Below are 24975 nucleotides of genomic sequence, written 5' to 3' on the forward strand. Positions count from 1 at the left end.
TGTCTCTTTAGCAGATGGGGACTTGCATCTCACAAATCTTTATAATTTAAGTACTTGTAAGGCTGACCGAACAGAATACATCTACAAAACAAGTTATTTCCACAGGTCCATGCAATCTCAGGATTAGCAAAGAGCTGTTCTGATGACCTTGGTGACAGCAGTTAATACTAGAGAGAGGCTTAATGCCCAGTCTCAGCACCTTCATGTGGCCTCTGCATCCAGTTTAAACATTCAGAGTGAAGTGTGCGGACATTAGGGAGCAAATGACAAGAAGCTAGAAACACAAAGAAGAAGCTGACATCTCATGGCTTCATTTATACCATGTTAGACACTGATGGGCCTCCCAGGTAGTGCAGTGGTAAAGAATCTGTCTGCAATGCGGGAGACCCGGTTTCAATCCCTGGGTTGAGAAGATTCCCTGGAGAAGAGAAGGGCAATCCACTCCAATATTCTTGCCTGGAGAATTCCTTGGACAGAGGAGCCTGGCGGGCTTCAGTCCATGGGGTCGCAAGGAGTCGGACACAACTGAGTCAATAACACACACACACACAGACAATGATGGGGTCACTGTGCTACTATCTGCAGGGGTTTTATGTGATCACATGGTTCTGTTATTCAAAACATGATGCTATTTAAGAGGAACCATCAATTTCATCTCAGCACAAGTAAAATGAGAATGAAATTGGTTCATGCAATATGTTGCCTAGTTCAGCACCAAGGTATTGCTTTTTATATTTCCATAAGGGTCATGAAGGTGTGCTGTTAAGTATGCCGCTGTATACACTAACCATCTTTGAAGCAACGGGATTTAATGTTACTAATTTTGTATCCTTAGGCACACAAATCAGATAAGTCAAAGTACTGGTTAAAATGCCCAGAAGTTTAACAAGAAGATACAAATAAGCAAATAAATAGTTAACAAGTAATTGTTTTATAAAAAGGGATATATTTCAGTTGCTCTACAGGTATGGTTTCAAACAGGGATTAAAACTAATTTGGAACATAGTGATGATGGTATCAAAGCAGCAGAGGACAAATGACTTTGTTCCCATTGGCTGCTGATCATCAGGAGGACCAGGAAGGAGGGAGGCTGGAGGGGGTGGAATGTTATTTTATGAGCATCATTTCACCCAAAGTTGATTTCCTGGAATTATATTAATAATTCGGTGGCTGTAAGAGCCCCACTGTGAGCTGAACTGCATATAATCTTCATTCTCTCCTGAACACTGCTGTTATGGTAAAAGAATATTCTGTTCACACTTGCTCCCATTGAGTCCTCCACACACATTACATACTGATGTGTTCAAACTCTCACAAAAGACTCTTGGACTCACTGAACTGCCTAAGGAGATCCGTTTGAGATAACACATTCCACATACTCTTGTTAGGTAAACACTGGAGAAGAAGGGAGAATATGAGCCAGTATGGATGTGAGAGTTGGACCATAAAGAAAGCTGAGCACCGAAGAATTCATGCTTTTGAACTTTGGTGTTTGAGATCTTGAGAGTCCCTTGGCTTATAAGGAGATCAAACCAGTCAATCCTAAAGGAAATCAGTCCTGAATATTCACTGGAAGGACTGATGCTGAAGCTGAAGCTCCAATACTTTGGCCACCTGATGTGAAGAACTGACTCACTGGAAAAGACCCTAATGCTGGGAAAGACTGAAAGCAGGAGAAGAGTTTGACAGAGGATATAAAATGGTTGGATGGCATGGACGACAGAGTATAAGATGGTTCGATGGCATCACCAACTCGATGGACATAAGTTTGAGCAAGCTCCGGGAGTTGGTGATGGACAGGGAAGCTTGGCATGCTGCAGTCCATGAGGTCGCAAAGAGTCAGACACAGCTGACCAACTGAACTGAACTGAACTAAGCCCCAATGTGAACAAAAATAAAAAGGCAACTTGCCCTTCAAAGAAAAATTTACTTAATACTTTTCCTTAGGGAAATAAGATGATTTTCAAAAGGCCCTATGTGCTTAAAATTTTTTCAAAAGAATTTTTTTTGATGTGGACCTTTTTTTAAATTCTTTATTGAATTTGTTACAATATTGCTTCTATGTTTTGGTTTTTTTAGCTCCGAGGCATGTGGGATCTTAGCTCCCCCACCAGGGATTGAGCCTGCACCCCCTGTATTGCAAGGCAAAGTCTCAACCACTGGACCACAAGGGAAGTCCCCTAAAATTTGGTCAAATTTGCCAGTATTTAGACAGTAATTCTGCAAACATTATGTCTTAGCTTTTTACCATTATTGATTACATTGAGCCTTGGGACAACATTTTAACACTGATATCTGATATTTAAAAGAAAGAAAAGGAGACATGATGTTAAAATCCTGGAATCTTGCAAAGGGTGGTTTTCCTAGTCCAATACATATATGAGAACTTTCTAAGATGTCAGATGTCCAGAAGGCTGTTTACAGTTCCGTATCAGTAGAACAAATCATCACAGGTAGACACCTCTTTTGTATTGCTGTTTTCTTACCTACTTCCCCAACCTGTCTCAAACTCCACAGGCACCCACCAACATCTATTTAATGTATGCCCTTCCATATTTTAAGTATATGTGCAAACTTGCAAACTATATTATATATTGGTGTTTACCCAAAAAAATTGCATTTTTTATTTTTCACCCAATATTATGCATTTAAAAACATTTAAATCAACTTCAATGAGGTGCAATTTATATACAGTAAAATGCACCCATTTCAGATTATAATTTGAAGCATTTGACAAATGTATGTTTGTGCAACTAACAACTCCCATCCCCTCATAGGACATTTCCATCACTCTGAAGCGCTGTCCAGCCCATCCTTTGTCTCTCTCCAGCAAGTCCAGATCTGCTTTCTCTCACTATAGTTCACTCTGAGAACATCACAAAATTATAAACTATGTACGCTTTTGGGCTTATCTTTCTTTTAACCAGTGACTTATTCACGTTATACTGAGAGCATGTTCTTTACTGGCAAGCAGTAACACACTAAGTGTATGTCCCTAAATTGGCCCATTCACCCTTGGATGAATATCTCTCTGGGCTGTTTCTAGGTTTCGGATACCATGAATAAAACTCTGACCATTCATTGCACATCCTGGTATGGACACATGTTTTCATTCCTCCTAGGTAAATATATAGCAGAACTGGTGGGCTGTATGCTTCCCTGGTCGGAGAAGGCAATGGCAACCCACTCCAGTACTCCTGTTTGGAAAATCCCATGGATGGGAGGGGCCTGGTAGGCTGCAGTCCATGGAGTTGCTAGGAGTTGGACACGACTGAGGGGCTTCACTTTCACTTTTCACTTTCACGCATTGGAGAGGGAAATGGCAACCCACTCCAGTATTCTTGCCTGGAGAATCCCAGGGACGGGGGAGCCTGGTGGGCTGCTGTCTATGGGGTCGCACAGAGTCGGACACGACTGAAGCAACTTAGCAGCAGCAGCAGCAGCATGCTTCCCTGGTGGCTCAGTGGTAAAGAATCCACCTGCCAAGCAGGAGACACGGGTTTCATCACTGGGTGGGGAAGATCCCCTTGAGCAGGAAATGGCAACCCACTCCAGTACTCTTGCCTGGGAAATCCCTTGGACAGAGGAGCCTGATGGGCTACAGTCCGTGGGGTTACAAGAGTCAGACACAGTGACTAAAACAACAACAATGCTATGTGTGTATTTAAAGTTATTAAAAATGACCATACTATTTTCTAAAGTAGCTGTACTATTTGCTTTCCAACCGCAATGTAAGAGCATTCCAGTTACTCCACATTCTCACCAACACGCAGGCATCTTTCATGTGTCTATCTTTCTATCTTGCTATTCATCTATCTTCTTTGTTAAGCATCTATTTAATCAATTGGCCACTGTAAGTTGTCTTCTCATGGTCGAGTTTTTACAGTTCTTTATATATTCCAGATACAGGTCTCTCTCAAATACATGTACCATAAACCTTTTCAACTAATTTGTGGCTTGTCTTTTTATTTTCTCAATAGTGTCTATCAAAGTTTTTATTTTAATGAACCTCAATATATCAATTGTTTAACGATTTGTACTATTTGTGGTTTGTATAAGAACTCACGAACACCTTCTCCTATGTTTTCATCTGTAAGTTTTATAGGTCTGTCTTTTATATAGAAGATCAGAAGTTATTTTTTTTTTTGTTTAGTGTAAAATAAGAGCAAGGTTTTTATTTTATTTTTGTTTTTCCTGAAAGGAAAGCCAGTTGGTCAAGTATCATTTGTTGAAAAGACAGTTCCTTCTCCACTGAACTATCTGGTTTCTCTGTCCAAAATCAATTGATCATATATATGGGGGTCTATTTCTGAACTCCATATTCTGTTCCATCAATATACAGGGCTATATTTACACCAATACCACAGTCTAGATTATTGTGGCTTTATATTAAATCTTGAAATGAACCATGTATCTGTTTCAAAATTGTTTTAGCTAGACTCTTTGCATTTCCATATAAACGTTAAAATCAACTTATCAATTTCCAAAAAAAAAAAGTGATTTTTGACTGGGATATTGCACTGTATCTATAGATCAACTGGATCTACAGAATTAACATTTGGATAGAATTAACATCTTCTACACCATAAGCATAGTATAATTCTCCATTTATTTAGGTCTTTCTCTGTAATGTTTTATAGTTTTTGTGCATAGGTCTAGCATATATGTTGTTACATTCATTCCCAAATATTCTAGAATTTTGATGTCATAGCTAATAGTATTTTTTTTTAAATTTCAATTTCCAACTATTAGTTACTACTTGACAGAAATGCAGCTGATTTGGGGGTATTGATATAATATCTTGGAAACTTGCTAAAACACATTATTGTTATTAGTTCCAGTGACTTTTTTGAAGACCTCATGATTTTCTTTTCTTTTTCTTTCTTTCTTCATTCATTCATTTTGCTGCACTGGGTCTCAGATGTGGCAAGCAGGATCTTCTATCTTTTGTTGTGGCATTCAAACTCTTAGTCACAGCATGTGTGATCTAGTTCCCTGACCAGGGATCAAACCTGGGCCCCTTGTGCTGGGAGCACAGTCTTACCCCCTGGACCACCAGGGAAGTCCCTCATGATCATCTATGTAGATAATCATGTGGTCTTGGGGAGATTTTTTTCCATCTTTGCCAGGCTGCATGCCATTTTATTCTTTTCTAGCTTTCTGCACTGACTATGACTTCCAGTATAATGTTGAAAGAAACGGTGAGAGTGAACATTTTTGCCTTGTTTTTAGTTTTCTGGGGAAAGTGTTTAGTCTCTCGCCATTTCAACTATAATGTTAACTGTAAGTTTTTCTTAGATGCCTTTTATGAGCTTGAGAATGTTCTCTTCTATTTGCAGTTTGCTGAATCAGTTTGTGATGAAACCAGTGCCAAATTCTGTCAAATACTTTTTATGCATATATTGAAATAACCAAATAGGTTTTTTCCTTTATTCTGCTAATGCAATGGATTATGTTGATTGATTTTCAAATTAAGCCTTGCATTCCCAAGATAAGCCTTACTTGATCATAATACTCTATCCTCTCTCTATACTGTTGGGCTTCATTTGCTAATATTTTGTTAAGAACTCTTAAGCCTAATGGGACTATCCTGGTGGTCCATGGTTAAAACTTCAAACTTCCACTGCAGGGGGCACAGGTTTGATCCCTGATCAGAGAACTAAGAATCTCCATCCTGTGAGGCACAGCCAAAAAATTTTCTTAAATATTAAAAAAATGTTTTTTATACTTAGGTTCATGAGGGATCTTGTCCTGCAGATTCTTTTTTTCCTCCTCTTGCAGAGTCTTTGACTTTGATTTTCAGGATAAAGTTAGCCTCTTAGAATGGGATGGGAAATGTTTCCCCTTCCTCTTATTTTCTGAAAGAATTTGTATAAGGATTGGTATCATTTCTTTCTTAAATGTTCCCTAGAATTCATCAGCAAAGATATCTGGGCTTGGAATTTTTCTTTGTGAGGGAAAAACTAGGGAGTTCAATTTCTTTATGAGATATAAACTATCCAGATTTTCTTTCTCTTCTGTGTTGGTTTTGTTAATCTGTGTCTTTCACGAAATTCATCCATTTCACCTAAGACATAGAATTTATTAGCACAAAATCCTTCATACTTAATGGATTCTGTTACTATCCTTTTAATGCCTGTTGGATCTGTAGTGATGCTCTTTGATTTCTGAAACAGGCGATTTATAGCTTTTGTTTTTCCTGACCATTCTAGCTACACTTTAACATTTTTGCTGAACTTTTCAAAAACTATCATCTGTTTTCATGGGTTTTGCACATTTCTCTGGTGTATCTTCTATTTTGTTTATTTTTACTGTTTTCTTATTTCCTTTCTTCTACTTACTTAGGGTTTGATGTGATTCTCTTTTTCTGGTCTTACAGAGAAAGCTTAGACTGTAAATTTCAGACTTTTCTAATTAAAATCTGTTAACATCATTATGATTTTGAGATTATTTTTGGTGCATGTAAACTAGTTCAAACATGCAACCTAGTTGCAAACCTAGTTGCAAACATGGTATTTTGCCCATGATCCATAAACACTGAGTCAGTTATTTCACAAACAGCGCAATGAGAAAGGTTATAGCACACACCTTGATGTGGGTTTTTTTAAGAGTTTCTATATACCACTAGAAAAGAAAAAGTGCTGCCAACTGAACAGGCATGTTATTTATCAAAAGATGGTACTATATCTCAGGTATGTTCAGATGTGAAAATGTACATCCTAGAACTGATGAAATATGACCCACTCTGCACATAGATAATTATAAACATTGTATCTTGTCTTACTGATGACCAGGACTTCTAATACTGAAGTACCACCAGAGAGAACCCTTGCCTTATTCCCAGTGTCAAAGAGAGCACATCTCAAGTTTCTCCACTAAGCATACTTGCTGGAGAACCCTGTACAACCTTTACCAAGTAAATGCCCATGACCCAACTTAAACATGCTGGATTAAACAGGGATCTCAAGAAAAAGAGTAAGACAAGGACAAAGAGAGAAAATTATAGCAAATGGGAGAAGCCAGTCATCACCTAGATCACCTGCAGTGCCAGTGCTGGGGTCAGGACAGGGCTTGAATCCTCTATCAGTTACGACCACGCAGCCTTAATTCCCTCCTCTTGAAAGTAGGGCTGAGGGTAGGCCATGCCACACAGGCTTGCTGCAGGAGCTGAATAAGTTGATTCATGTAATGGTACAGCATAATGTTCAACAATTGTGAACTACTTTTATTACCATAATTTAAAATTTGAACCAAGAGTTGGGCAATTTGCAGCGACTAAGCAGAGAAAGACTAGAAGCCATAAACCTCCAAGGGGAAAACCCCAAAAGAAGCACCCTCATAATGGGGAATCTCTGAAAGAATGAAAACTGAGGTACCAGACTTGCTTGAAGGAGGAGCTAAGGATGAGAGTGCTGGTCCAAAATTTGTATGAAGGGCAGTAGAGCCCTAGGACTGCTCCTCCTGACTGGGAGAATTCTGGAGAAATCACCCAGAGGGGGGCTCTGGACATGGAGACACTATGAACAGCTCAGGGCTGCCTTCATCTTTAGGACTGCCTTTCTTCATATTCCTGTTTGTTTACTGCATTTCCCCCCAGGGAACTTTACAGTGAACATCTGATTTTCTTTTTATTTTTTATCTTCATTTTCTGACTAAATGTATTCAATCCTAGCTTGCTTTAGCTACATCTCACAGACATGAAAAGTTGTGCTCGCACTGTCATTCAGCTTTGAATATTTCGTAATTTTTTAAAAAGTATTTCTTCTTTAAGGTTTTTTTTTTTTTTTTAAGAATAAGATTTTTAGTTTTCAGACATTTTAAAGGGGCTTCCCTGGTGGCTCAGACAGTAAAGAATTTGCCTGCAATGCAGGGAGACCAGGTTTGATCCCTGGGTCGGGAAGATTCCCTTGGAGACATGAATGGCTACGCACTCCAGTATTCTTGCCTGGAGAATTCCACGGACAGAGGGGCCTGGTGGGCTACAGTCACTATGGTCGCAGTCAGACACGACTGAGTGACTAATACTTTCCCTTTATTATCACAGTCCAACTCTACTGTATGGTGGTCTGAGAACAGATTTTACATGGTATCAATTCTTTGGGATCATTACAGCTTTCTTTGGAGTCTGGTACACAGTTTTTGCTTGTGAATGGTCCACCTATGCTCAAAAATAATGTGTATTCTCTGCTTGTTGGGTATATGGTCCTATATGCCTCCATTAGACTTAATTAATCCTGCTATTAAAAAAAATCTAAACTATTTTTCTTACTTTTTATGTACTTAGTCTCAGCACCTACATTCCTGGTTTATCCACTTCTACCCAGAGTCTTTTTGGTTCCCATCTTACATGTTTCAAGGCCATATTGCTTGATGCATATAGAGCCATGATCAGAGTATCTTCTTGATTGTCTACTTTTTTTTACCACAATAAAACATTTTCCTTTGTCTTTTCAATATTATTTTAATCTCAGATTCTTCTTTGATGCACATTAAAATTGTTCCTCCAGTTTTTTGTTTTTTTTTTTGGTTTCTATTTCTCCTCTTTCATCCTTTGATTTTCAACCTCTCAAATATTTTGTTTTAAACACAAATCCTGTGATATATACTGTATCATGATAATTTTTATGTAACATGAAAATCACTGTCCTTTGAGAGGTGAATTCAATTCACTAACAACTAACTAATCACTTTCACTTCAAAACTTATTTTAGACATCTTATTTCACATTTTCTATTTACCTTGCTTTTCTTTTTCTACCTTCTTTTGGAGAGAAGAAATTCTGTCTCCTCATGCGAACACAATACATTCTATTTTCATTCTTTTGGTGGTTATCACTAACACAGTGAGACCTAAACCTATACTTAATTTTCATGATCAGTATCTCAGATATTCAAACTTTACTTCTATCTTTCTGGTCATTCATTCTTTCTGTCTCTTTGGTGGGAACTCCTCAACCCAGTCTACCAGTTCTCTAATCTGTCCTTTAGTAATACTCATAATGCTACCTTTCAATCCACCCCCTAAATTCTTTACTTCATCAATTATATTTTTAATGACCCATATCTCCAACTAATCTTTCATATTTCTTCTTCCTAGTTCCAATATTCTCTCTTATCACTTCAGGTATGTTTATTCTCACTCTGAATTATTTTTCTACGGTGTAGTGCTCTTGATTTTTATAGGCATTGGTTTTCCTACAGAGGAGAGGTAGTACACCTTGTTAATTTCCTTCCCTCTGAGCTCCAGATATGGCAGGCAAGTTGCACTGTCCACAGCAATGAGAGAAATGACCACGGGCACATCTGAGGACCCACCCTCAGCCTGCCCTGCCTGCACCTTCTGGTCTTCACCCGCTCCACTCCCCACCCTCAACAGTATCAGCCATCCCCAAGGACTCCACACTGTTTCTGACTCGTTGAGTGGCCTCGCTGGAGGACCCATCAATCTTACTCTTCTCTGGCAGCCTGAGGTCTGAGCTCAGGGGAGGGAGTGAGCAGCCTGTGCCATCCTGTCTGGTCCAATTTGTTTCTCAGCAGCATAAATCAGGTTTCGGCATGTCAACTTTTTTAAAAAGGAGCTCTATTACAATACATTATGATATTCATCTTAATTGAGTATATGTCAGAGACAGGAACAGTGAGAGTACATCGTCTAGTTTGGGGAGAAAAAATATTTTCCTCAGAGTGGGCACATGACAAATTACATAACCTAAAGACTGGAAATTACCCTGAAGCTCTCCTGGGCTTTACACAGCAGGGCCAAATTACAGTTATGGCCACAATATCAGGGCCTCCAGATTAAAAAAAAAAAAAAAGCTTAACTAAATCCCAAATTAAGTTTATTACAAGGTCTACAACACAAAGTGTGACATTACTACCAAGTAAACTGGTAAGATAATTTCATTCATGAATGAACAGATCAACTGCCCTGAAACGTAAGAAATAAGGCAGTCATTTTAATTCAGTTTTTATAAGAAGCCGAAAAAGACGACAAAAACAGAAAGCACCAACTCAACAGGCAGAAAGCCTGCTCTCCAGCAGAGAAGTCATTGAGAAAACTGTACAGAGAATAAATGGTGGGTCCCAGTATCAAACACCAGCAAGGATTAATGTTTTTGAAAGCAATTCTGACTGATTCTTGGTTGAGTCTTCAGGACAAAATACAAAGCAAATGCCACAAGTGTCACAAAATACAAAGCAAGAGCCTGCAGTGAGACAAGCAGGACACAGCGAAGGGCCAGGCTGGATAGACGATGCAGGACCTCAAGAGCAGCTTGCAGGGCAGGGTGTCTGTGCAGCTGCCTCTCTCACTGGGCAAAGATGACGACCAGACTTTCCATGCTGACAAATACACATTAATACTATGCCATTAACATTTAAACTCCTTGAGATTACTCAATTTAATTGAACGGAAGGAAACACATTTCTTGACCTCTATTCAATCCAAGATAATGCCTGCCATTTTCATTAACAGACAATACAATTGCATGCCGCACAATGTGATGGGCATCAATCTATTTTACAGCAAGTCCCACAGCAAATTAAGTACCACTGAGTTATAATTTCAGGAGCACACAAATATATCCATAATAAATTTAATATGGTATTCTGCCATTCAATCTAGTAAGTAGAAAACAGCCTAAAGAAAAAAAAAAAAAATCTTGGACTCATACTATATAGAAGTATATGGTGAGTAAGGAAATCATTTATAAGGAGAATAATGTAATTGCTCACTTCAGAGTTACTGATATTATCAGTTTCTGATAATAAAGAAGATTGAGGGGGAAATGAAACAAAAATCAGAGAATGATGTATTCTGACAGCTACTTCATCAAATAAGATTTATAAGCACACCTGGCATTAAATATACATACATGTATTATGTACATACAAAGTAAGGCTACATTCTGTTTATAAGGCATATAACTTTCTCTAGCAACTGTGCCTTGTATGAATATAGTGAAAACCATCCTCTTCGTTATACAGGAATGTTCCTGAGCAAAGCTTTTTCCTAGGTTATTTATTGCTCAGGTTCCTTGACAAACAGCTAAGTGCAGCAGTCATTTTTAGGTAAAATCCTGGTTCCATTTTTTTTAATTTTAATTTATTCATTTGGTTGTGCCAGGTCTTAGTTACAGCACATAGGATCTTGGATCTTTGTTGCCATATGTGGGATCCTTTATTTATTACACGCCAGCTCTTAGTTGCTGCATCTAAGTTGCTGCAGTATCTAGCTGTCTGACCAGGGATTGAACTTGGGCCCCCACAAAGTCTTAGTCACTGGACTACTAAGGAAGTCCCCTGTTCCCATTAAAAGCAAGGGTTGGCAAACTATGCTTCCCAGGCCAAATCTGGCCCACTACTTGCTTTTGTAAGTAAAGTTTTATTGGAATACAGTCATGTCATGCTCACTTGTTTACATATTGTCTATGATTCTTTTGTGCTATGTTAATAGAGCTGGGACCCTTGGGCTCACAAAGCCTAAAATATTTACAATCTGGCCCTTCACAAAAAAAGTCCATGGGCCGATATTTTTAGCTATCCTACTTTTATATACCTGAATCCTAAGTAAATAGGATTACTAAAGCCCTATACTTGGTTAAATAAAACAGAATATCAATACAGTGAAATGTTATGCAATCACTACAAATGACATTTACCAAGAGTTTATAGTGGCCAAGGATAAATAAGTTTGTTACGCTAAGGTTTAAGTACATGAAATTGAAAATTCAGTCTAATTGCATCAATGAAAAACATACAAACACAGAAAACGAAAGACTTTTTAACCAAAAAGCTAACACTAATTGTGGTAATGATGGTAAAATCTTTTTAACATTTTCCTTCTTTTTTACTTTTTAGTAAATTTTCTACAAAGAATGTATATCCCATTTTTCACTGGAAAATATTAAACTGACTTTTAAGAAAGCCTTAACCCTAAAAATATAAGTATTATCTGATAAACTGTCTCCTTTCTCCATGCTAAAAAAAAAAAAAAAAGGCTGGTATTTTTCTTTAACTCAGCTGTTACAAAGAAGTACACGTTTCCCTTGACAATTCTTCCAATGAATATGGTTTATTGCTATTCACAGGCTAAGAACACTCAGTGAAATGTTCAATCTAATTTCTATTCCTCAATATGCAGAAAGTGGTTAATTGTAAAAGATCTTCCCACCTGGGACTCTGCTTAATCATTCCAGGCAGTGCTTATCTGATGACCAACACCCACAGTCGTGATGTATTGATCTTAAAGTCCATTCTACAGTAACCATATTATTTTCATTCGCTTTTCACTGTGCTTCCTACTAAATGCTTACTTAAAAAAATTTAATTATATATTAACTCCAAAAGAGGATTTCAGGTAGGTACCGAGACAATGCCTCACATCATGGTGGAGTGAAAGCCTGCTGCCTGACCCAAGGGTATGACCCCACAGCTGTCAGGGAAGGGACGTCTGGTCCCCCTGACTGGTAGAGGACAACAGGGCTGCTGACCCGGTGGAGGGGGCGAGGGTGAGAAACAAATCAACTTTCTGCGCTGGCAGTGGAGTGTGGAGTGGCGAGAGGGGAAGGGCCATCTATGCTCTTCCTGCTTCTTCCTCGACCATCCCTGCCCTTCTACTCACAGCCCCCTCTGACACAGCACCCAGCCCAGGTCCCGGACAGAGCTGGTATGCACCATCAGCTCTGGAGTTGGGGTGCATAGGAGCAGTAAGGACAGGAAATCCACAGGGAAGAGCAGCAAAATGAGTGGGGATGAGGCTGATTCCACCACAGATTTGGGGGTGCCTCTGTGGGTGTTCCTGCCACAGGGCTTATGGTCATTTCTACCCTCCCGCTGTAGTTTGAATCCTGACCACACTGCTGTGATAAAGGTCTCATCTGACCAAGGTCTCCCCATCCTTATACGGATTATCTTACTTAAACAATATTCTTAAGTCATTTCCCCACATTAACGCCTTCCCCTGCCAGACCTAGAAGAGCCAAGGTCCTTAGCCCAACATCAAGGCGGTCCACCCTCTGATGTCAGCCCACCCTCTGACCTCATGTCACCCCTTTGGATGCCGTCCTCTCTCTACTGACCCGCGTTTGTGCGTGAGGAGTCACCCGACTGTGTGTTCTCTGTTCCCCTTCAAGTCCCACCATTTGCCCAGACCCAGACTCAGTTTCCCTCTCTTCCAAGAAGTCCTCCCTTATCCCCTTGGCCCGTCTGTGCTCTGGAAACACAAACAGCCCTTAGTGGCACAGATCCGCCTGGCCCTTGCTTGTGGATGGCCTGAAATGTTCAGATTTCCTTGTCAGGCAAGCAGCTCTCATTTAAATAATGAATTTTCAGGCCACATCTTGTCTCCTCAACGAGACCATAAATTTTTGAGGGCGATGCTTCTTGCATTGCCTATAGTGCTTAACATGAGTTTTAAGTACACTGGTGGTATTTAGTAAATTATTTCTTGGACAATGAATAAAATGAACGGCTTCGTGAGCTATCTGGACCAGAGATCATCCTGAGGTCATGTTAAATGGCACCATAAACCTTTTCTGACAGTGATCACAGAGTACAGAGAATTAAATAGAAAAATTCACAAATGAAAGAACGAAAAGACCTACAGTCAAGGGCAGCAGCAGGGCCATGGAGCAAAGGAGTGATGCTCTGAGGCAGTATGGGTATGGCTGATGTGCTGCCTTAGCCTCACCGGAGGGCAGGTCCCTGCTCTCCTCCCTTCCTGTCAGCCCGAGCCTCTGGATGAACTGGGGAAGCCTCTGGATGAAGCCAGTGCCAGCACTGGCTTCAGGTATTTCCAGCTCTGTCTCGTTCGCCTTCTCTCTCCACATGGGAGCTTCCATCTCCATGTCCCCTGCTTTTCCCTTTCTCCCTCTGTTGCCTCCCCCAGCGCCCAGCTCCTTGCTGCAATCTCCCAACATGCTAATGGGCAACAGCCACCCCCTCCTAGTAGGAATCCCATCCACTGTGTCCTTCGTTTCAAACACCATAGTCCTCCCACCTGTGCCTCTATGGGATTCTTTTCAACATCCCTGGTTCGTAGTCTGACTGTGTTATCAGCGTCTCCCTCCCTTCACCTCCTGTCACACTTGATGACTGTGCTTGATGACAACAGTCCTGCCTCACATGAAGGCTAGCTCAGCTCTCTTTCTTCCATGGTTGGGTCCCTTGGGGTACACTTTTGCCACATGCATTCTGCTTTTTGTGGTGCAGTGGAGGAGTGGCCGCAGTCAGGCCCTGAGTGGGCTGAGCTGTGGAGTGGGCTCAGCAGCTGGGGGCCACTGCCCATCATCCCCCTCCTTCTCCTCTAGCTCCTTAGGGATCAGCTGAGCTAGAAAAGGCTTCTCCCTGGAGAGACCCACAGCCAGGATTTGAGAGGGCTGGGGTGGAGTGGGAGGCAGATGCCCTCTTCCAGGTGTTGTGGGTCAACCCGATGCTGCAACAGAGGCAAAGCTGCAAGTCCAAGTTCTCATCGAACCAGTTGCTGGAGGCAACTTCATGCCCGCCTGCCACCCAGGCTACAGTCACTCAAAGGGCCTCCCAAAGGGTTGAGCACCATGTTGCTGCCCCTAGAGTCCTCTCCTGTCTCAGTACTTTCTCCAGAGCTGTGGGGAAGGAACCAGCACCCCGTGTGTCTGATGGGGTTAGGACACCCTGGCAGGAAGTTGAGGAAGAAGCCCCCCCAGAGTCCAGTGAACCCACATGGCTGCACCGTCCCGCCTGTGGCTCACCGAGGGCTACTTACCTCTGTGTATATGATTTCCAGCAAAACATAAAATGGAAAAGCAGATATTAAATGGGAGGAAGACGGTCTAGGGGAGAAAGCTGGACTTTGAGGCAGGAAGCACACACATTCCACTATGAGTCCTGCCAGGGACAGAGGGCCTTACATGCAGCTTCTACCATCCTGGAATAGCCCATGTATTTCCTCAGTCATAGTCACAAGAGCTTTGAACTTCTCAAAAGACTGATGGTAGGGAAATAATATGAAATATTCTACTTCAACTCAAGCAAAGAATTATATAACTAGTGAAGTTTTTTTTTTTTTTTTTTTTTTTAAAGAAAGTCCACTTTCCAGCATGACCCACCTTAGTACTGAGGACACCACCTCAGTTAGCCAAGATACGGATAGGGAGCGCCTAGAAACCACGCACACACCTGACCTGGGGGAAAGCGCAGCCTGAGCCCTGAGAGGAAAACTCCAGCATCCACTCGGGGTCCTGAGCACACGCCTGGAACTTGGTCTGCCAGAGTCAGGTAGATTCCTTGGATCCCCACGGCAAGCCCCGGGTGAGTGAGGTTGCTGGGAGCTGAGGCGGATGCCACTTACCAGCGCAGGGCGATTTTGATGGGGGTGGTGAGGCATGATGTGAACAGGTCAGCTGGGAGGTCAGGGATCATGGGCAGGAGCTCGTTGGCCTCACAGGCTGCCAGCTGAATGCAGTTCTTCATAGACGGGGGCAAAGGCATCTGGGCCAGTGGGTGGTTTGGGTTAATAGCAGCGACCTGGAGGGGGACAGGAAGGAGAGTGGCTTAGCTGTCGCCTGAAACTGGAGACTAAGCCAGAAATGAGGAAAGGATCTGTTGACTGAGGTTTAAGGCTGAGAGGTTCCAGGCCAAGTCCCTCGAAAAGATCAGATCCTCTCCTGGAGATGATCGTTAGCTCCAGCCCCAAATCACTTGTTATTCAAGGACTCTTGGGTTATAAAGGCCGGGGGTGGGGAAGCTCCATGAAGACCATGTGCTGGGATTTCAGGTGACGATGGCACTGAGGCGGGCAGATGGGGCAAGAAAGTGCAATTTTTAATCTCTGAGGGCTACTTGCTTGTTTCCCAACTTGAAAAGAACATTTATGCTTCTCAGGTTTTGCTCCCTACTAAGAATCCCCTCTGCATGATTGTTTCTTTCACATTTGCTATTTCATTTGCTTTTTACAACATTCCCATGAGGTAAGTTTTCTTTCCATTTTAAAAGATCTTTTACAATGAGGAAACTGAGATCCAAGAAATGACAGGAACTGCCAATCACTGGGCAAGTTCTGGTCATGAGTGGGGAGGCTGGTCCTGAGCTGAAGTTTCCTCTCCCTCATCCCATCAGGGCCCTCCTGCACCCACACCACACCTGTGACACTAACACATGTGCTCTGCAGGAGCCGGGCCTAACAGCACGTTCAGGTGCACTTGGTAAGTTATACACACAAAGCTGCGCTCACTCATGTATCCCTACCACAGATTATGACATGTAAAGTGTTGTCATTATTAATGCTGATAAAACCTTGTTTTATTTCTCAAATGGAAGGCAGTAAAAGTTGTATTGCTATTAATAACCCCTTCTACTATAGGAACAGCAAGCCCAGAATACACATCAAATTCTAGTATACTTAATACAAAATAAAAATGGCAATTTCTCAAGGAATGGGTTTTTTTTTTTAATATTGTGGCAAAATACACACAATATAAAACATACCATCTTATCCATTTTGTTTGTATGGTCAGTGGCATTAGGTACAACTCACATCGTACAACCATTACCAGAGTGGGTTTTTTAAAGCACAGAGAAAAGGAAAGGCAGAATCACGTTTAATCTTCTCCTTGGCTCCGGCACTACGATCTAAAATAGCACCAGTGAAGCAACCTGCTCCACACAGGAAATTAGTTTCCAGGTCTGCCGTGACAACCCGCTAGGAAGGATGACGGGTCTGGGTGCCGTGTGGGTCTGAGGCTCATCAGACCTGAGTCACGCGGAAAGACGTGGAGGCTGCAGATGTGTCAGAGTCAGGGGAGGCTGCCGGAAGTGCTCCACTTGCGTGCTCTGTGGAAGCATGTCCTCCCTGGTCCAGGAGGGAGGATGACATTGACGATGGGTCAGGCTCCGGAAGGGGAACGGAGGGCACAGCTCCGAACAGTGAAAGGGGCACTGGGGAGGTGGCCTGACACTGAAGCTGACACACACGCATCTCGTGAGCATTACCACTAACGGGCACAGATGAGACAACCACAGGAAACCACTTAGGAAGAAAGAGTTGTTTATGTAAAAGCTAGATTCAATATTCTCAAATGCCGTCACGCTAGTTTCAACTTCTCCGTCCACAGTAAATTTACTTTCTAAGAACCGAAGAGCAGGTCCACTGGCCACAGCCCCCAAATGCTGCAGGCCTTCCACCTTCACTGTTGCCTGTCACTGAGCTTCTGCAGACTCAGGCTCTCAGAAGTGAGGCAGTCTGTCACACCAAGGCCACCTTTCTCCCAAGACACAGGGCCCCAAGTGGAGACGAGGGTGCTCGGTGGGCTTCAGGGGACTTCTGCAGGGGTCAGGAGGTCCGTGCCCTGTCCCCTGTGGTGGCAGTGCTCCGATGCTCCAACAGAGCCAGATGGTGCTGTCGGGCAGCAAGTCCGCTCAGTGCCTCTGTGTTAGACCTGCCTCAGGCTGCACCTCGTGGTCCACAGGCACTTGGCCCGGAGCCTTGCAAAGTACCTGAGGCAGAGGAGGCCCAGGGGACGGGGAGATGATGCAGAAACATCTTCATCCCAAGTCCATTGGAAACTAAACTTCCCAATTCAAAATAGTCATTGATAGAAACCTTGATTTCTTAAACAAGCTCCTTGAAGTATGCTGGTGTATAAATTGGCAGAAGGCACTAAGTGTGGCTGCAGATAATCTGAAGTATGGTAACACACAGTAATAGTCCCCCGAGGACTCATATCAGACCTGTCGTCACTACTAGGCACTCAGAAGGCAAATGAGAGCTCTGCACTGGGGTTAATTAGAATCAGTAATATTTTTTAAAAATTACATTCAAAACAAAGGATTCCACCAACGATTCATTTTTTCAAGCTGCTAACCCAGGAATACAACAAACAAACAAAAACAAATTATTTTAACAGGTGAGCTATTTTTCGTTTATTGTTTCGGTTTTGTATTTATCTAAGATATTGACCTTTTAACTGAAATTCGTCTTTGGAATAATAAATAGCCTGCATGTAAAGCTAACTACTAGTGATTCAGAGAACTTTTCAAAGGCACCCAAGCAAAGAAGCTGGTCTAGCTGGGAGCTGCCACTCACCCTGCAGGGCACACCCCAGACATACTTGTACTCAAAGGGGCTTCTCCTGGGGAACCCAGAGGCTCAAACACCAAGAGAACTTTCTTCGTTAAAAGCTCACTAGAGCCTTCTGGAGGATTTGGGAAGGATCCAGAAAAACTCTCAATGCGATACACAGCAACCAGATCCAAGAGCGACATCTGCTACCTCTTCCACACGTGTGGATAATGTAGTGCTCGTGCGCTCAGAGCTCATGGGAAGGCTGGCCAAGTGGCTCACACAAGGCCTGGAATTACTCACTCCAGAAGCACGGCTGGCAGGGCTGGGGGTCGCCGGGGGGGCACCTAAATCTCTCATTTCCTAAATAAACTTCTGCCGTCATGCCGCTTCTTTTCTCCATATACGTATATACATGTTAAGAGACAACTCGATAAAGAGATGAAGGCACCAATAATTTTGGAGGCGTCTTTAACAAGCAGCTTTCTGAAAATAACATCTACTTGGTAATAATTCCAGTTCTAGCTTAAAGCAACTTTTATTCTCAACTCAGTAACACCTACTTACAGTGGACATTTTTGCGAAGTTCAGGGAGAGATTAAGATCTGTAAACAGATCAGGTATTGCTTGCCCAGATCATTTCAAAGCTATTAATGGAGCATCTATCACGCACCAGATACTGTACTAAAAATAGCAGATAAAAAGTGGAAGTAGTAATTTTTAATGTATAATTTATGTAATTCTGTGTGTGTGTGTGTGTGTGTGTGTGTGTGTGTATAGTCAGTCACTTAGTCGTATCTGACTCTTTGCAGGCCCACAGACTGTAGTCCATCAGGCTCCTCTGTCCATGGAATTTTCCAGGCAAGAATCCTGCTCCAGGTTGCCATTTTCTATTCCAAAGGCTCTTCCTGACCCAGGGATTGAACCCATGTCTCTTGCATCTCCTGCACTGGCAGGCGGATTCTTTGCCACTAGCACCACCTGCAAAGCCTCAATTCTATATATATCAAATATTACATAGTATTAATAATTTAAAAACAAGTTGCTGGAAACTGAAATTTAGGTCAAGAGAGCAGAGGGAGTCACTCTGTTGCAAGAAGACTTGTAACAATAACAGGGAAACCCCCAATGTTCCCCACAAAGGGCAGCTAAAGAACCTGCTTCACAGCAATAGTCTGTCATGATTATCCTGAGAGCTTACCTAAATGGACCGTCCACTGTTTTAAAGCCATTTCATTGTTAGCAATCAGTTTCTAAAATGCTCTATAATTATTCTATAATTCAACAAAGATGCTTAATTAGAAATTACAATGTAATTTCTCCCCAATTAACTCTTAGATAAGCAACTAAAACGAAGGTAACTCAAAAATTCTCCGATCCTTTAAATCACAAAGAGAATTTACATTTGAGGGTTACTGTGAATGATGCTGCTATGAACATCTGTGTACAGGTTTTTGTGTGGACACACGTTTTCAAGTCTCCAGGGTACAAACCTAGGAATGATAGTCATCTGGGTCATCTACAGCTCCAGGTTTAACGTTTGAGGAACTGCCAGACTGTCTTCCAAAGTGCTGCACCATTTTACCTTACTTACCCATCTTAATGTGGTGCTATGGTCTGAATGTGCATGTTCCCCCCCCCAATTCATATGCTGAAATCCTAACCCCCAAAGGTGACAGTGCTAAGAAGGTGGGACCTTTGGGAGATGATTAATTTATGAGGGTGAAGCCCTCCTGAATGAGGTTAGTGTCCTTACAAAAAAGCAGCCTGAGAGCTCCCTGACCCCTTCCACCATATGAGGACACAGCAAGAAGGCCTGGCCGTGAACTAGGAAAAGGGCCCTCACCTGACCAAGCTGCACCATGATCTTGGTCTGTCCAATCTCCAGAACTGTGAGAAATCAAAACTCTGTGTTTAGAAGCTACCCAGTCTGTAGTATTTTGTTGCAGTAGCCCAAATGGACTACGACAGGTAGTAATTTAAGATTATTCATTTGATACTTCTCCTATTTTCTAACATAAAGATCTAGTGCTATAAATTTCCCTTCCAATTGCTTTCACTGTATCTTATCAATGCTGACAGGTTGTACGTTTATTTTCTTTTTTTATGTTTAATTGAAATATAGTTGACTTAGGATGCTGTGTTAATTTCTGCTGTACAGTGATTCAGTTATACATACATATATACACACACACATTCTTTTTCTTATATCCTTTTCCACTATGGCTTACCATCGCATACTGAGTATAGTTCCCTGTGCTACACAGCAGGATCCTGTTTATCCGTTCTATATATAATAGCTTACATCTGCTAACACCAACCTCCCACCCCTTGGGAACCACAAGTCTGTCTTCTATGTCCGTGAATCTGTTTCTGTTTCATAGATAGGTTCATTTGTGTCACTTTTTAGAATCCACATACACATAAGTGATATCATATGGTATTTGTCTTTCTCTTTCTGATTTACTTCACTTAGTATGATAATCTCTAGTTGGAACCATGCTGCTACAAATGGCATTATTTCCTTCTTTTTATGGTTGAGTAATATTCTATTGTATATATACCACATCTTTATTCATTCCTCTGTCAATAAACATTCAGGCTGCTTCTGTGTCTTGGCTATTGTAAATGGTGCTGTTTTGAATATAGGGATACATGTGTCTTTCTGAATTAAGAGTTTTTCTGGATATGTGTCCAGGAGTGGGATTGCTAGATCATATTGTAATTTAATTCTATTTTTAGTTTTCTAACATATATTCATTTTCACTCAGTTAATGTACTTTCTTTTATTTCCCTTGAGATTTTCAACCTGTCAATTATAGGTTAATTTTTTTTTTCTGATATTTTTCTGTTGTCTTTCTACCACTGACTTCTAGTTGATTTTACTATGGTCAAAGAGCAGGCCTGTGTGATTTCTATTCTTTAAAATAGGTTGAGGGTTGTTTTATGACCCAGGATCTATCTTGATGGATGCTTCGTGGACACTTGTGTATCTTGCTGCTGCTGTTGGAATGTTCAGTCAGGGTCAATTAGAGCTCTGTGACTGACATTCAACAGATAGGACTGTGCCTTCTGTTTTTCCCCCTTGCAAAAGTCTTACTGTACAATGTTGAAGAGGAATCATGAGAATTAACATCTTTTCCTTGCCTCTGACCCCAATGTTAAGGAAAATCACTTACCCTCTTGTCCCTCCCCTCAAATGGGCTGGTAACTTCCCACCTGCCCTTCTCCCTGGGCATGGCTCTGTGATCACCCAGCTGAGTAGTGCCATTTTTCTGGCTGCCACCAGAGCACCATGGCCTGTGCCACCACAGATCCTTTGCGAGAGAACATCCCGCCTTTATCTCCATGGCCTCCAGCTGACAGAGGAGGGCCCTCCTGCGATAGCAAGTCAGGCCATGCAGATGAGTCCTGCCAGGAACCACAGCACCCTGCACCCATATCCCATAGTGTTGGTCATGATCTGTGGTCCAAAATATTAAGTGATTTCTGGCATGTTTTAAAATAGACGAAATTAGGAAAAAGCATTAAACATAAGACTTAACTTGGAGAAACTCCCAGTTTTACGATAGCTGCAATAATATATTCATGGATTGGGCTAATAATTTTTCTTTTCTTTTTACATTTCATACAAATCAATCAAAGATTAAACATATTCTGTGAATCATAGATATATCTAAGGAAGATAACTAAAGGTAGCTTATTCAAATGTATATTTATTTATCAGACCAAATCTGGAAATGTTTCCTAAGCAGCTACTTCATTTGAAGCTTTCTTGACAGGTTTACATAATAGGTTTGATAAATACAGCAGACAACACCAATAGAAGAGATACTATAAGACAATGCATAATTATTTTGTCAAATTAATTGCATAGAAATTTGCTTTATGAGGTCTTCGGAGAAAGATTTCAGGCACAGGGAAGTAGAATTTTAGTTACACTCTTAAAGTTGACTGTACTAATGATACACTTTGCTTGTCTGTGAATTTCATTTAATACCACCAGTAGTAAGGATTTCTGAATTTCTTATGCAGAGAAATTACTTTTCTTTTACCCAGAGTCTTCAAATACCAGGACTAGGAACAGTACAAGGTGCCAAGAGAAAAGAACTGCAGGTTTCCATAAAAGTCATAAAAGGGAAGGTGCACAGGAGCTGAGTCTGGAGACAGCTTACGTATGTTCTGTTGCCCAGGCTGACTGGACTAAATGTAAAAGTGCTCTGCAAACTAGGAAAGGTCATATAAGTAAAAGCGGGTAGGTAGTGTCCCTCAGCTAAGGCCTGCAGGTGCACTGGCCTCCCCTGGTGGTGCCTTTCCACCTTGCATGGCCTCCTCTCGTCCCAGTTCTCAGTGGCAGTAAGGGTCCTGATCTTCGAGAGGCTGCTTTTCTTATCAGTGCTTTTCTGTGACCCTCTCCAATTTCTGGTTAGCAAGCCAGCTCCCAGCACCCTAGGAGGCCCACCCTCCTCCTCCACTCATCATTTCCATAATGGCTTCATCTTCTCCAGCAAGGGGCTGCAGGTGGCTGTGTGGAGCACAATGAAAGGAGTTTCTGTTGTATCTGCTTACAGGTTAACCCCCACTCACTCTCCTATAAAAAGTGGAAATGGCAGCATTTTTTCTTAATTTACAAATGTGGAGGAGGGAAGTGTTTCAACTAGATAATAGGTTTCTTACCAATATTTGTTTTGAAAATGTTCACTACTAAGAATTCTCACAGCTTACTATACATAGAATATAAGATACAGAAGGGTGAACTTGACCAGCCTTTATTTCAAAAAGGGCCTGTCCTGGGTGTGTGTGGAGAAGCAAATGGGGGAGGCACTTCACTGCTGAAGCCTGAGGTGGTGCAGGGGTAAGACAGGGCTCACCTGAAGACCTGCCATCAGGACTGCCTTCTGCTCACCCATGTCCTAAAGCCAGGCGTCCTGCAACCACCCCGCCCTAGGAAGCACCTGGAGGTGTTCTTCTCTAAAGAGAGTTACTTATGTGTCTGGGGGAAACTAGGGTGGCTAGTGTAGTCGCCGGCTCCCAGAGAAAGAATGCTCTCTAGACTGTGGGCAAGGGTGCTCCAGGATAGCCAGCTCCCACCTGCCTGCCCCGCCATGGCACACAGCAACAGTGGGTAGCCTCCCTTCATTCTTAAATATGAGAAGCAACACGGAATCATCATAAGCCTTCCGCAGAAAGGAGAACAATCCAAATGACCCATAAGAGATAAATTTATATTGGAGGAAATGGAGGTAACTTAGAAAAGGGAACATCTTTTTAAAGTCCATAAATTAAAATTTAGAGAAAATAAATAAGGTTATCACATCAAAGACCTCCTCTTTCCCTACTACCTACAAATGATAATTATGAAGCTATAGAAGAGAAAGAATGGGAGACATGAAAAAACTTGTAACGTGAAAGCTAGAGATGGACAAGCCTGAGCTCCCTGTAGAGTTAGCATGGTGGACCTCTGCTCTGTAGCATGAACATCCCGACAGCAAGTCCATGGATAATGCTCACAAATTCACACACACAAGCTCCATTTAGTAAGCAGTCATCAAGACATATTCCTATCTACAGATAACCTTAGAATTAACCTGTGACACTCAAAAATCACAGACAGACATTGTAATACTACAAATATTAACCTTAATGCAGAGTCAACTTCTATTTCAAATTCCACAGATATCCACACAATGTGCTGTCTACAACACTAGCAAAGAAACCACAAGGTTTCAAAATACAGATTCGCTAGTTCTATGGGATACACATTTAACATTTTTTGAAGAAACCTGAAGATTTTGATGTTAGACATTTTTGTCACCATTAGTTTAAATACCTGACATAAAATTTAGTCACAGTGATGACTACATGAAGATAATGTCATATATCACTATGAACAGAGGGTTTCAAATGAGTATTTAAGTCACTGTGAATTCAGTGATGCTGCAGGATCACACCTGTTTCTATGAAAATGAGTGTCCGCTGGACAAGGTGCTTCTGCTGGAGCCAGCAGAAGCAGGTCACACAAAGAAGTTAACCAAACATTGGATCAAAACATGATTCTTGGTACTTTCCTGGTGGCCCCATGGTTAAGATTCCACACTTCCTCTGCAGGGCATAAGGGTTCAACACCTGCTTAGGAAACTAAGATTCTGCACGCCATGAGGCGTGGCCAAACAAAACAAAAACAAAACATGATTCGCTGGAGGTATTGTGAGAGAAGCCTTGCCAAGTGTGAACAGGCAGTAAGAGGAGAGAATGATGCCACCACAGTAATGGCCTGAGCCTTGATAACAGAACACCCAACCAAAGTGTGTCAACTGTCCTTGGGGGAAGACATCGTCCCACCACTGCTATGGCTGCCACCAAGAAACTGTCTGGGCTCCTGTCCCACACCAGTGAGGATGGTCATGCTCAGGATCAAGTCTTACAGGGACACAGCACAGCCCCATCAATCTCTGTAAAAGAAGGGCACTCTTTTTCCCACCACCAGACATCAACTCACCTCTCTGCCTCCACAGAAAGAGAGAGAAAGGCCAAAACTTGACCCCTGCTTCACTGTGGTCTTCAGTGAAGAGAAGGATCGTAACTGCTCACGGGAAGTATCTATTGGGAGCAGAACTAACGAATGAAAAAACTTAAAGACCATTTCAAAGAGAATCCATTTTAAGATTTAATCTCCTCTTAGAGCTACAAAGATTTTATATCCAAGATAAAAGTTGTTGCCAAAAAAAAAAACAAAAAAAACAAACCTGGATTCTCTGTCAACATATACACTGTGTATATATGGCGGATATAAATACTCCTCTGGCTTTATCATGAATGGAGGTAGCTGGACCTCTGGACTCTTGTGATGGCTACAACAAGGTCACCGGGCAGACTTCTCAAGTACACCCTCTCACCTACCATAAGAAGTAAGGGTGAGATTGTTCAGTGAAAACAGTC

The 24975-nt window shown here is 41.8% G+C and overlaps 1 protein-coding gene across 2 annotated transcripts in view; it reads right to left on the reverse strand.

Moving 5' to 3' along the window:
- RPTOR (regulatory associated protein of MTOR complex 1) overlaps positions 1-24975 on the reverse strand; it is a 318946-nt gene that overhangs the window by 142411 nt on the left and 151560 nt on the right. For both annotated transcript variants that reach the window (XM_061144572.1, XM_061144571.1), the window contains exon 6: positions 15328-15503. In XM_061144572.1, the coding sequence (XP_061000555.1) occupies positions 15328-15503 (176 nt within the window). The remainder of the gene's footprint in view (positions 1-15327; positions 15504-24975) is intronic.

The sequence above is a fragment of the Dama dama genome, chromosome 5 (assembly GCF_033118175.1).
Source record: "Dama dama isolate Ldn47 chromosome 5, ASM3311817v1, whole genome shotgun sequence".
NCBI classification, from domain to species: Eukaryota; Metazoa; Chordata; class Mammalia; order Artiodactyla; family Cervidae; genus Dama; species Dama dama.